General features: G+C 48.9%; 7 protein-coding genes across 7 annotated transcripts; 2 read left to right on the top strand and 5 right to left on the bottom strand.

The window, feature by feature from the left end:
• Positions 1–653: 653 nt before the first annotated feature.
• PEX2_090610 (putative mitochondrial carrier protein) lies at positions 654–1,968 on the bottom strand (the record flags this gene model as incomplete). The annotated part of the gene is made up of 3 exons (XM_016746331.1): positions 654–1,564; positions 1,638–1,827; positions 1,939–1,968. 3 exons carry the CDS (start codon positions 1,966–1,968, stop codon positions 654–656), a joined length of 1,131 nt encoding a protein of 376 aa, XP_016597120.1.
• Positions 1,969–2,350: 382 nt separating this feature from the next.
• On the bottom strand, positions 2,351–3,673 carry PEX2_090600 (NAD(P)/FAD-dependent oxidoreductase; the record flags this gene model as incomplete). Its single annotated transcript, XM_016746330.1, has 1 exon — positions 2,351–3,673. One exon carries the CDS (start codon positions 3,671–3,673, stop codon positions 2,351–2,353), a length of 1,323 nt encoding a protein of 440 aa, XP_016597119.1.
• A 653-nt stretch (positions 3,674–4,326) lies between these two features.
• PEX2_090590 (MBL fold metallo-hydrolase) lies at positions 4,327–6,445 on the top strand (the record flags this gene model as incomplete). The annotated part of the gene is made up of 3 exons (XM_016746329.1): positions 4,327–5,035; positions 5,095–5,497; positions 6,118–6,445. 3 exons carry the CDS (start codon positions 4,327–4,329, stop codon positions 6,443–6,445), a joined length of 1,440 nt encoding a protein of 479 aa, XP_016597118.1.
• Positions 6,446–6,824: 379 nt separating this feature from the next.
• On the bottom strand, positions 6,825–8,115 carry PEX2_090580 (putative eukaryotic translation initiation factor 3 subunit EifCh; the record flags this gene model as incomplete). The annotated part of the gene is made up of 4 exons (XM_016746328.1): positions 6,825–7,404; positions 7,476–7,945; positions 8,015–8,054; positions 8,108–8,115. The coding sequence occupies 4 exons, from the start codon at positions 8,113–8,115 to the stop codon at positions 6,825–6,827; spliced, it is 1,098 nt and encodes a 365-aa protein (XP_016597117.1).
• A 531-nt stretch (positions 8,116–8,646) lies between these two features.
• Positions 8,647–9,552, top strand: PEX2_090570 (arylformamidase; the record flags this gene model as incomplete). Its single annotated transcript, XM_016746327.1, has 2 exons — positions 8,647–8,657; positions 8,727–9,552. 2 exons carry the CDS (start codon positions 8,647–8,649, stop codon positions 9,550–9,552), a joined length of 837 nt encoding a protein of 278 aa, XP_016597116.1.
• Positions 9,553–9,959: 407 nt separating this feature from the next.
• On the bottom strand, positions 9,960–11,222 carry PEX2_090560 (casein kinase II subunit beta; the record flags this gene model as incomplete). Its single annotated transcript, XM_016746326.1, has 2 exons — positions 9,960–10,466; positions 10,533–11,222. The coding sequence occupies 2 exons, from the start codon at positions 11,220–11,222 to the stop codon at positions 9,960–9,962; spliced, it is 1,197 nt and encodes a 398-aa protein (XP_016597115.1).
• A 1,497-nt stretch (positions 11,223–12,719) lies between these two features.
• Positions 12,720–13,037, bottom strand: PEX2_090550 (uncharacterized protein; the record flags this gene model as incomplete). The annotated part of the gene is made up of 1 exon (XM_016746325.1): positions 12,720–13,037. One exon carries the CDS (start codon positions 13,035–13,037, stop codon positions 12,720–12,722), a length of 318 nt encoding a protein of 105 aa, XP_016597114.1.
• Positions 13,038–13,138: the final 101 nt, after the last annotated feature.

The following is a 13,138-nucleotide window of genomic DNA, read 5'->3' as shown; positions in this document are numbered from 1 at the left end:
TCGCGAAGATTGATCATGCCTCGCGCTTAAATCGGGACCATGGAGAGAAGATCGCCATTTATACCAATACCAATCAGCAAGGGCTTCCGATGACAAAACCAACCATCGAATATATACCCCCGACGATAAAGAAAAGGCAGAGCTGATATGTGTCGTCAGGAGAAGACATTATTGGAATGATTCTTAATGTAGATGCGATTTGAAAATTTTGCCAAAGACCAAGATAAAGATTGATAGAAAGGTAGAAAATGGAAGAAAGTATCTCTCTGGGGCTCTATGTATGTAGTCACTACGTATTTAGGACTATATATGACAGAGCTATGAACAAGTTAGAGAGGTTTATAATTTTATTTATAGCATCCATGGATGTCCTATAGCCTCTCTAACGATAGAACCATGGAAAGTTTACTGATTTCTAAGCTCCGGTATTACTCTAGGTTAAAGGTCAGCTAAAGTACTAGCGGAGCGTCTCCTTTAAATCCCCTGTATACTCGAAGAAACCTGGAGTTAACGTAAAAAACATAATATCGAGTTTAGCGAATCTTTCATTGAACGTCTGACGGAGAAAAAAATATGATAATAAAATCAAGAGATCAAAATACTGTACAGAAAAGCATATCAGATTGGGTCTACCAGTCCAAAGTTCCTTCTCACTAAACGACCTCCTCGCCTTCAACAGCTTGGTTTGGAAATTTCCCACTGACACGGTCCCGCTCTTTCCGTCGATTCTCCAGATAAAACCGGCCTCCTTCATAGAGGCTGAGATATAGGCCCAATGCAATCGCCGTCCAACCAGCCCGTATCAGTCCGCCCTTGAACAAGCCACGGATGCCCTCATGACGTATGATATTGCGACCGACAGAAATGAGAGATTTGTTGGGTTTGTTCTTTGTCCGCACCTCCGAAGATGGCGCTTCACTGCCACAAGCACCAGCCCCACTACTCCGATCTTGAGGAGGAGCGCTAGCATCACTTGCCGAAAGCATAACGCGGGTCTTTATTACATCAATTGGAGTAGTCACCGTCGCCGCGATGGTCCCCGAAAACGCCGCAGCTATACCCGTCAAGCCGGCCCGTTCGACTAGTTGATCTGACTGTTCCGATGGCGGTCGGCTGGTGTTGCTGCGAGCCGCTTTCCGTTGTCTCCGTCGATCAATCAGGTGTGATCGCACATACTCAAAGAGTGGAAATTGTAGAGCTGTACTTGGGAGGTTTCGACCAACCAATGCTGTATACCCACTCCATAGGCGCCAAGGATGACGTCGAAATCGCAAAAGTACTTGTCGCATGGCGGATTGGTTTGTTTGGGAACCTTGAATCATCTGCGCATTTTGTTTTAGTACCTCTGCCGGCGTGAGCATGAGGCACGATACCATCTCCCCGGTTGAAGAGGCAATTCCATGCATAATGGGAGTAGGGAGGGAGTGTGTGAACGGCAAGCGAAGACTGTTCAGAGAGCCATCGGGGAGAGTCCTCTTGCCATTTGTCATACCGGTGGTGGCTTCTGTTGAGGAGTTGTACATAATGCTCTTCACAGCTTCGTATGTGGTAAAGAATGCCCCAGCTAGATCAAGTAGATATGATCGTCAGCTGCGATGTTTCTTGTATCTCGTTCATCAACAAGAGCGAATACATACAAGCTGGAATCGTTGATAATACCACACTCCAGACCCCTTGGTATAATCCTCGGAAGAGTACATTGCGCCGCACTGCTCCTGTGTGTGCATTTTTGAAGACCTTGTCATAGTCTGGGGATTGGACACGAGTCTTGAGTGTGTCGAAGGGGTAGACGATAAAATCGACTACGACTGCAGCAAACGCACCTGCCTATCGAGGAATGTAACCGAGTTAGCGATTGAACTCTAAAATGTGTATCCTTTGTCAAATGTAGGAAAGCACCTAGTTTGACTGGAGATGAGTTGATCAGGTGCGACTCACAACCCAAATATCGGAATGAGTGTTGTACATGGAGAAGATATATAACACAAGAGCTTGGATTTCTGTGCTAGAGACATCGTAAATTATTTAAATGTTGAAGGACGAGAAAGTCATTGAACAATTCCACCTGAGCATTCACTTGCTGATCGATAGTTATCGGTATGATGAGCAACTACGTCATCGGTTCTATAGTCACGTGAATGTGATGTGACTTGCATGTGAAAACAGCCCTGATGGTCGTAACAACAACACTACCAAAATTAACTTCCTATTGACCTGAAAACACTCCGAACTGTTAATATTGTTGACTCGAGGATTTCTATACTTCTGTTTTTAACCCCTCATCATTAAAAAACATCGAGGTTCCATCATTTTGCGACAGGGATAATATACACGGCCTTCTCATTTTCCTCTATAGCCAGCCCTTAGGTCCACCCCAGTTACCCTTGATCATGTAGTTGAAGTATACCCAGGGGAAGAAGTCCTTCTTCAGGTACCAGAATGAACGACGGGGCTCAGCCTGGTCAATACCGAACCAGTCTCCGAATGTCTCCTTGGGAACTCCGCCATACTTGAACTCAGCGAGAAGGACCTTGCCATACTCGGTCAAGAGCGGGCACGAGGTGTATCCATCGTAAGAAGCATCCAATTCCTTGCCCTCCATGGTCTGCAAAAGGTTGCGAACGAGAACCGGTGCCTCGGAAGTGACTGCTGCAGCGGTCTTGGATGTGGGCAAGCTGGAAGCATCACCAGCAGACCAAACATTAGGGAATTTCTTGTGCTGGGTGGTGTTGTCGTCCACATCAACGAATCCGGCCTCGTTAGCCAGAGCGCTGTTCTTGACGAAACCATAAGCACCCATCTTGGGGGAGACGTGCAACAAGTCGAATGGTCTGGCGACCTCTCCCTCGGGAGAGGCAAAAATGGCAGACTTGCCGTCAATGGCAAGGAGATCGTGCTGGAACAATCCCTCAACACCGCGATCCTTGCGCATCTGCTCGAGGACGACGTTGTACTTGGGCACACCGAACATCACTGGGAGACCGGTCGCAAAGCTGATCTTGACAGGTGAATCAGCGGGGTTGGTAGGGTTGTAGAGGCCAGCTCGTTTCCAGTGGTCCAACGCAAGCCACATGATCTTTTGCGGAGCGCCCGCACACTTGACCACACCGGCTGGCTGGGTGAAAATGGCATTTCCTTCACGGAAGTTCTCAATGGTGCGGAAAGCCTTGTCGCAAGTGTCGTAGCTATAGATTGTCGAAACAGTTGAGTTCCGGTCTGCCAGAGCCTCAGGGAGACCCTTGATACTGCCATAGTTGATGCTAATACCGGGCACGACGACCAGATGCTCATAGTTGATCTTATCACCATTCTCTAGGGTGAGCGCATTCTCAGCGGGGGCAAAGGCGCCAACACTCTCGTTATAAAACTTGAACTTGGGATCAATCAAGCTCTTCAATGGTTTGCGCAGCTCCGTTTTGTCCTTGAGGCCACCGCCAACCAGTGTCCAGCCGGGTTGGTAGTTGTGCCACGTAGCTGGATCAATCACAGCAATGTCATCTTGCGCAAATTTGCCAGAGTTCAAGAGTTGGTGGCTGATGGAAAGACCAGCAGTACCACCGCCGACAACTACGATTTTGTGGCTTCGTGCGGAGCTCACGGGGGACGCAGTTGCGAGACTCCTCCATTGAGCGACGGAGCGCTTGGCAGCAACTACTGTGCGACGCTGAAACATCTTCGAATATAAGGTGAAGAATGACAAATGATAAAAGAGCGCTGAAGTACCTAAAATAGCTTCAGGGCTGGAACTTACGATGTCGTGATTTCGGATTAACTCGTTCCGATATCGGGGAGTATCGGATTTTCTTCGCCGAATACTTTCGGGCTTCATTTAAAAGGACGAAAAGGAACATATTTACAATTCATTTGGATGTTTCATGTTTTAGTTCAGATATGTTTCACTTTCCTTCTAAGTATCTCTCACCTTAGGGACTAATCGCTGGTGCATGTGGCGTTATGCATGACTCGATTTTGATGTGACATTAAGATGCATAACATCAAGGATTAAAGCGCTAGCAATTTCTAAAACAATGCACTTCGCTCATATGCGAATTTGACAGTTTGTGATAAGAAAATCCGAATATATCCATTGGACGTTGTCCATAATGACTCTTTTCAATCGGCGAGCATTAAGCGGCGACCTCGATGCTCACCGAGTCGCCGACCCAAGCCTTTCAAGTATAACCACTACGACAGCTCTTGCACCTCTCACCAATTTTTATTCATCAAATCTCGAATATCATGTTCAGAATTCGCCAGCAATCATCTAGCATCGGCCGGCAATGGTCGTCAGATCTTTTGGGATCTAGCAGGCCCATTAGAACTTCAATGCTGGCCGACGTTAGACAATTGCGTCATATCCAACAAGCACAAACAGGTGTTTCTCATACCCCCAAATCTTCAAGGAACGACACTTCAATCAGGGGGATAGTTCGTCAATCACAAGCAAGCCAACCGGTTCATGGCTGGAACCAACCATTCTCGCCACATTCATTTTCTATCCCTACAAACCATCTAATCCCACATCGAGCCACATATAGTACTGCATCCACTAGATCTACTGAGCCTGTGATTCACGATGTCTTCGAACCCACATCTGGGACATGGCAGTATCTCATCGCCGATCCATCAACATCAACAGCTGTCATCATCGACCCAGTCTTGGACTATGATCCTGCCACTCAGGCCGTGACCACCCAGGCAGCCGATTCCTTGCTCTCTTTCATCAAAGCAAAAGGCTACAAGATTGACAAGATTCTCGAAACGCACGCTCATGCAGATCATTTGTCTGCCGCATCTTATATTCAAAAACGTCTTGCCCAGGATCAAGGTCATAAGCCGCCCATCTGCATTGGCAAACGCATTGAACAAGTGCAAAAATTGTTCGCCGAGACCTATGGTGTCCCAAAAGAGGAATACAAAGCCACATTTGACACGCTCTTCGATGACGATGAGACCTTTACTATTGGGAACCTGAAAGGAAAGGCTATTCATCTACCTGGGCACACCCCAGATCATCTTGGTTACATGATTGGAGGTAATGGTCTACCAATAATAACACCCTTGTTACGCACTTTACTCACAACTATTTTCCAGATAATCTATTCTGCGGTGATTCTCTCTTCCATGTGGACATCGGCACGGCACGCTGTGACTTCCCCGGTGGTGATGCGAATGACCTCTTTCGATCGGGCCGCAAGCTTCTAAGCCTCCCTGACCACTTCAAGATCTGGACAGGTCATGATTATCCGCCGGAGGGACGTGACCCTGTACCTTGGGTGAGCGTCCAGGATCACAAGAAGCTGAACAAACACCTGAAAGATGGTATCAGCGAAGAAGAGTTTGTGACTTTGCGAAATGAACGTGATGCAGGATTGGCGGCACCTAAGCTGCTTCACCAGTCTTTGCAGATCAACATTCGAGCAGGACACCTTCCTTCTCCCTCGAAATTTGGTCATCGGTTGCTTCACCTTCCATTGAAGCTTACAGGGGAAGCATGGTAATCGAAGTATACGTTTATACAATTACCAACTGGAACGGAGTACATATTCATCGACTCATGCTTAGTAGAGATGAAAATAAGTACATTCAACAGGCCACAAACACTCCTATTGTTCAATTACATCTATTTTTACATTACCTGTATAGTCAAGCGACATCAAATCAAGCAATACCTTAGTATCCTTTCATATTTCGATAACTTTGCTCATCTATACGATGAACTCCCACATGTTATGCAGAGTATGATTCCTGATGAGAATGAATTACTCTATGTTCTTCATGGTTATAAAGGACGTTGTCTCTTTGCTTTCCCTACTTCTTCCCCCCCTTTCGAGACTACAATGGCCTTTGTGTTCGGATTGCTCCGGGGACCAAGGAGGCACGATATAAACAAAGGATCTTTTATACTTCTATTGTTCTCATCCTCCAAGCTGGGCTTCATCGAGTATTCAAAATCGAATACTTGAGAAGCATAAATAGCTTGGATCCCACCTCGATATATTCTTACCAAGCAACAGTGTATCCAACACACTCCTCACAGCCCTCACAGCCCTCACAGATCAATACTAACCTTCTATTACTTCCATCACCCACCATGACTATCGCTGACCCCGACAGTATTTACCGCAAGGAGCGCAGCTACTACCTTGATCTCCTACAGGTCCAGGTTGTGCAGCTCCGCACTGACCCTGGTCGTCGCCTTCACGTGGTTGAGCAGCTTAGGGAGCTTTCTCAGTTGACACCCGGCTACATTGAGGCTTCGCTTCTCATCGGTGACACTCTCTTCCATCAAATTTGCTGCGCTCTTCAGCCTCTGTTCCTCACCGCGATTGCCACCCTGGTGGGAGATACTGACCCCGTCGCTGGTTTTAGAGTCGCCGATACGCTTGAGGATACAGTTCCCTTGGAGGTTCGAGACCCCTTCAAGCATCCTGCCACATGGTAGTTGATTTTGTGCAGATGCATTCACCACCATCCGGGTTTTAGATATTCGATTTCATAGATCAATCTAACCCTACATTCGTCTTAAGAGTCACTTCTTTCCATCCGTAGATTATCCTATTGTAAACAAATCGTACATGAGAATTTGACCTGTTCAATGTGTTTGTTATATTCTAAACAAAATAAAGATTCCCTTCTATGATCGAATAAAAGTCGATACAACGCAGGAGTCTAATGCCCAGAGACTCAGCTCCGCTCATAGAAGAAAAAAGAAACAGGAAGTCATATTAACATCCAAAATAGAGAACATTTTCCCTCCCTACGCCGTAAAAAGGTCATGCAATACCAGAAGCGTCGTGTCTCCCCTTCGCAATCATCAACGTTTAGTTCGAGGTCTCGTTGGGCAGCAGGTTGCCCTTGATGGCAAACATCTTGCCCGTGCTGGACGAGACGAAGCTGTCGACCTGGCGCGCGTACTGGTCCACCTGGCGAGTGTTGAGCATGCTCTCCAGACGGCTGGGCTCGGCAGGAAGCTTGAACAGACGCTGCCACTCGTCCTCGGGGAGGAGGGGCTGGTTGAGAGTAGCACGGCTGGCGTTCTCTTGTGCGCGCTTGGCCTTCCAGGCGTTGATCTTCTGCTGCTCGCGGCCGAGCACACGCTGGTAGTATTGGTAGTTGTTGACCTCGGTGTTGTGGGTCTCAATGCTGTCCAGAAGGAGATCGCAGTTCTTCTCCAGGAAGGGATCGATGCTGAGGGACAGGTTGTCGAGGTTGGGGGTGAGGGTGGAGGTTTTGCTGAAGGGGCTGGACTCGAGGGCAGCCAGGGAAGAGGGGAGCTCAGTGGATGCTGAGGAAGTAGGGCACTGCAGCTGGTGGATGAAAGAGGTGATCAGGTGGGAGTTGTGGAGCTTGACAGGCAGTTCCTCGAAGATGTCGGGGTGGCGCAAGTTGGACTTTTGGAGGCTGCAGATATTGTCAGTATTGATGTCGCTCATTTAAATTTTTTTTTTCATTGCTCGAGCCATTGCACGTACTCCTCGGAAGTGAACTTGTTCTCCTTGAACGCAGTCATGAACTTGGAGGACAGGCGGAAGGCACGGAGGCTGAGGCTGCCCTGGGCGCTGCGGCTGACATCGTGAACGAGGGCGACTGTGCGCTCGTTCAACTGGCTCTGGTAGTAAAACTGGTTCTCGATCACGTTCATGTTGACAAAGTTGCCCATGTTGGCACTGGTGTACCATCCAACGCTGTTGGCATCAGTGTTGACCTCGCGCAGCATGCGGATCATCTCTGCAGAGTATGCGGCGTTTGCCTTGGCACGAGGAGCGGCAGCGGCCGGGTTGGGAGCGGCGTTGTCAAAGTGCGACTCGGCGGGGACTTCGACGACGGGGAATGGGAAAGTGTTGGTGATCTCGAGGGTGCCATCGACGTCCATACCGACGATAGCGCCGGTCGCAGTGGAGGGGAAGGTCTGGGAGCAGTGCTTGATGATTTTCATGACCACCTATAACGTCCGACGTCAGTATTTCTGGCTGGCGAGGACGGGGGGAGATTTTCGTCGGGGAGACCATACCAAGGCCTCGACCTGAACGGCCGCGAGGGGAGCTGGAGTTCTGCAAGTCGGTCAGCATTATATTCTCACGGATCAAAAAAGACCATCACTTACTCGGCCATTGTGAAGGATTGCAACAGTTGGGCGGTTGTTAAGGTCGAGACGGTGGACTTGGAGGGTTTGTGTGAAAGGGACCATTCATTCCTGATTGGGATTAGCGTGTGACGAATACACAACGAAATTTATTACATTTTTCCACTATGTAGATGGAGGGGCAATACGGTCATATTACACCACCAAGAACTTGTCGGGGAATTCTCATTTGACCAAAGACTCTGCGTACTGTGTTTTGGTCCGAAATTATACCGGAGACGAGAAGAGAGACAAACAAAATGAGCAGAAGACATCGCGACATTGGAAGAGGCAAAGCCAAAGTGTACCTACAAAATGATAGATAGTCAAATGGTATCTAACACTTTTTGCACTACGCTCCTCCTAACCTGCCCGTAATCTATCGACATGTCCCACTTCCCCATAAATCAATGCAACTCCGCAAGGCACCATGTCGGATCACTCAAGTACACAAACCGTAGCCTATGGCTCAATCCATAATCTGCAAAGCATCACCGTCACAACTTTAGCTCCGCACAAAGATGGCTACTGGGTGATGTAAACAAGTCCCCAGCTCAATCTTACCCCAAAGCAATGCCTAACGTCCGGTCTACTTATCTAGCTACATCCACGGCGGTGCCTGGAGGGATCCAACAGTTACATCAGCTTCCTTCAATGCCACGGAATCTATACTTCGCGAGAAAGGCCTACCTATTGCCGGCTTCGCCTCGATCTCATACCGTCTCAGCGCACACCCAAACCACCCGCAAGACCCAACAAATACCGACCCGAAGGACTTCCAAGATGCGAAACACCCTGATCACATCACCGACGTGGAGGCAGCGCTCGCGTACCTCCAGAATACATACGAGTTCGGTGCGCGATACATACTGGTTGGTCACAGTTGCGGCGCAACGCTCGCCTTCCAAGCTGTGATGGGCGCGGTCTCAGGTCATCGTGAAGAGGCCTTCGCTGGTCCCCGGCCATCTACATTGACAGCGCAGCCCACTGCTATTGTCGGTGTGGCGGGTATCTACGATCTGCGACGGCTGCGGGATACGCATGCTAGCATCTCGGCTTACCAGGAGTTTATTGAAGGAGCTTTTGGGGCGAATGAGACGCTTTGGGATGGAGTATCGCCGGCCCAGGTGACTGGCTCTCGTGGAGTCGAAGGCGGGTGGAAGCCTGGAAGATTGGCGGTCCTGGCGTATTCCAAGGACGATGGATTGGTGGATGCGTCTCAGATAGAGGTTATGAAGGAAGCTTTGGGAAACTGGGAGAAGGCAGAGGCACAGATACCCGTGCAAGAGGGTTCAAACCGTGCTAGACGGCTCCGCGTCTTGTCGATCAGCGGTGTTCATGATGAGGCATGGGAGAAGGGCGAACAATTGGCTCGTGCGGTAACCTTCGCATTCGAGCAATTGCAGGAAATGGGGCTGGCGCCATAGTTCTGATGCCGAGAAGGACGTACTTTTTGAGCATTTAAAGTGAGCACTGCAAATAGAGTACCCATAATAATATATGAGTTCTTGTTTAGTTGTGAGTTTATCATCTCTTAGTAGCCTGGCCAAACAAACCGAGCAACCATTTCCATTACAAAAAATTGGATGAAAGTTATGTGGTTTCAATTGAGTCCTGATTTCCCCTAGAAATGGCCTAGGAATGGACTAGACTGGTAATTTAGGTACAAACGAAGTCGGAGAAAGAAAAAAACCATCGCAAAGAGACCATGCGACCCTGTCAACGCCGTCGTTCGTGAAAAAATCTTAAGAAAAGCACAAGCATACCACGTATCCCTCATTGCGCCGAAATGTTGCCCATGAAAGATGGGTAATGAAATCCATGACTGTCAAGCTTACTTAGCGGCAGTCATGCGAGCGGAGGTTGCGTCAGCGAGGGTCTTGTCGTTTTTGGCCGACTCCGGGTGAGTCTCGGCATAATCCTCGTCGTACTCGAATGCATCGTCATCACTCTCACTGTCCTCAATGAATCGGTGGTTGATATCGACCTCGGCGAGACGCCACTTCAGATCCTCGCGTTGATTGTCCTGGTAACGAGCAAGCGCAGCTGCAGCGTGCACCTTGAAGCCGTAGATGCGGGGTTCATAACGGCGACTGCTCTTCTCGGGGTTGAGAGCGGGATACACCTGGAAAAGGATAGAGTGGAATGAGGTACCGAAGTATGCACCATCGATGGACGAGTGACGGGACGATTTGGGATTGTAGATATCCTCGCACTTGGGGCAGTACAGCTTGACGGTGCTGATATTCGGAAGATCGGACTCGCCCATGGGAAGCAATGCATGTCCATCGCACATCACACGAGGACACTTTCCGAAGTCGCTCTTCTTGTATTTTTCGAGCTGCAGGAAGGTTAGTACTTTTAGTCAAGCGAATAATATGCAAGCAGGGCTAGGGCTCCAACATACCATTTTAGCAAGACCTCGAGTGGTAACGATGTACCGGGCATGAACCAAGCCATAAAGGTGACGGGCAGACTTTTCGATTTGCTCACGCAGATCGTCGTCCGCATCAAGATCGAAAACGTCGGTCACAAGATCAAGGGCGTATTGGTAGTACGAAACCTCGGTGTTCAAACCAGTGAGGTTAAACCGGTCAGTGAGGTAGTCTTCGTCGATTTCACAGAAGTATTCGTTGCCGCGGGATGAAACAAACTGAAAATACATGATTGCGATTAGCACGATCATGATCAGAATTGCATGACTGTATCGACCAGAACTGGTAAAGTGGGCAGAATCAGAATAACGGGAGGACGCCCAGGACTCCCCACGCCCAGGGCCACGGCGTGGAGGTTGGGAAGAATGGCCATGGGGTTGCCGTCCGCTTTCCCCGGCACTGGAATCTGGACCAGGAGGCCCATTGCTGCCATTGGGCCAATTTGGGTTAATGCTGGAGGGGTCCAGCCGTAGGAGGATGTAGATGGTGAGAGCCCGGATGAAAAGTTGGATACAACTAATCCCGCAGAAGACACACAGGACGGAACCAATGAAATCGTGATCACGCCCGAACTGAGCAGCTTGGTAAAAGCATGCAAGCGCTCCCGCGAACGAGAAGACTAGCGCGGCGTGGAGAAGCGCGCGAAACACCTCAGGCTCCATGACGATAGAGAATCAGGTAAAACGAAAGTGAGAGCCAGAGATGGTGAAGGTGAGAGATTGAAGAAGAAATTTGAAAGGATCGGAGCATGGGGGCCTGGTATTTATGTCGTGAAAGGCACCCCAAGTCCACTGTCTCGTGCCTCGTGTCTCGTTTCGTGTTGGGATCCGGATCGTCGGGGACAACAATGATATCGTCGGGGACAACAATGACATCGTCGGCGCCGAGACCAGTCGTCGCAGCAATGGACTTGAGTCCGGACCTTGAAATCCATTCGGGTCGCAACGCGCGCAACCCCTCTATTCCCCATACCCACGATGGCCCTGCGTCCTCCACACCTCGCTCATGAGGGAAATCAAATCATGAAAAAAGAAATTCACTCACCCAGTCTCGCCAATAGCTGGTATAATCACTGTCGGTTTCACTATTAAAGTCCTCCATGATGGGACAATGCGCACTTTCGCTCTATCTCCCGATGGTGTTGGTATCAAAGCTAGGTGGGTGATCAAGCCCAGGGCGCTGAAGGACCCAAGCCTACACAGCTGGAGAATGCAGGTGGTTTTGTATGCAACGATAATCTCAAGAAAGATAGGAAGCTTTATTAACGGATTGGCGCAGGTGATGAAGATGAAGTTGGAAGTGGGCAGTGGGCAAGATATCCCGCATTTCGTTACTGGGCGGTCAGCAAACTGCTCGATATTCAGACCGCCCTTCGGAAATTTGTTTACCCGTGCGCGGGCAAACATGGTCCGTGCGCCTCAAGAAGCAAGTGAAGCAAATACATTTCCACATGTAACAGTGCCAAGCGCACAACACACATTGCTGTGTATTCTAGTGCTGACGTATCTGTATCTTTGAATTTCGGGACAGCTGATTGTTGAACTCTTCATTTCCATAGCCAACCATTCCAATAATCAACCATTTCTATAATGAACTAGAATCTATACCGACAAATAAAACAATCTGAGGTATCATAATGAACGACACTATTACTGGACTCCCGTACCCAAAATCCCATGGGAATGCTCCGATTGTCAATGGCAAGAAGAAATTATCGGCGCAAAGGAGCATTTTGGGGACTATTGTGTACATTCACTCAACATGGATCCCCTGAATGGAAATCATATTTCCATTTAAGCCCTTCATGGTGGAGGCTCAAGTAACTTCGTGCGGAGCCCTTTGTGGCTAAGCTTGAACATAAGTGAACCCATCCGCGCTAAGCAAGCATGTATAGTGCGGACTGTAGGGTACATTGATCACGATGACTATTCGGCTCCAGAGGGACAACAAAGCAGTCGATGATACAGCCTGGACTCGCGATATCCTCGAGGCTAGAGGCTCTGAACTAGACAATGACTAGACTCGTAGAATCGAATATAAAGCTCTGAGAATAGGCATATTCGAAGGCGTACCTATATCTGGTCAGCGGCACCTCTTGGATTGATTGAAAAAAAAGCGTACGCCCTGAGCTCCGATTGAAGACGAGTAGTCACTGCACCTCACCGGTCCATGTTCTCCCATTCCTCTCGCCTGATCGTGCGGAGTTTCTCTATCTCCCATATCATTACTGGCTTATCAAGCAACGGGCTCTCATAGTTCATAACCATTTGGTAGTCAATAACCTTCGTAGACCCCGGGGCCGCAAGTTGAGATCGCGAGAAGAGCGACGGTCCACCAGCTTCGAGGCCGCTGGGTGTACTAGTTCTGGCCTCCTCACCGCAAAAGGTCGCCGCAATTGGTGGAATAATGCTTTGGTTGAAGTCTCGCGTCACATTGCCCTCGCTCTCTACCAACTGGGGAAGCAGATTCGCGCCCATTGATCCGGGCCTTCAAAGTTCAGACATATCTCAAAAGATCGTGCAGCAGCTGTAGCAGAGGGATATTTACCATCATTTATAGCTTTTATAGCAAATAAAAG

This window comes from Penicillium expansum (genome assembly GCF_000769745.1).
Source record: "Penicillium expansum strain MD-8 chromosome Unknown contig309, whole genome shotgun sequence".
In the NCBI taxonomy this organism is placed as follows: domain Eukaryota; kingdom Fungi; phylum Ascomycota; class Eurotiomycetes; order Eurotiales; family Aspergillaceae; genus Penicillium; species Penicillium expansum.
This window is presented reverse-complemented; position numbering and strand designations above follow the sequence as displayed.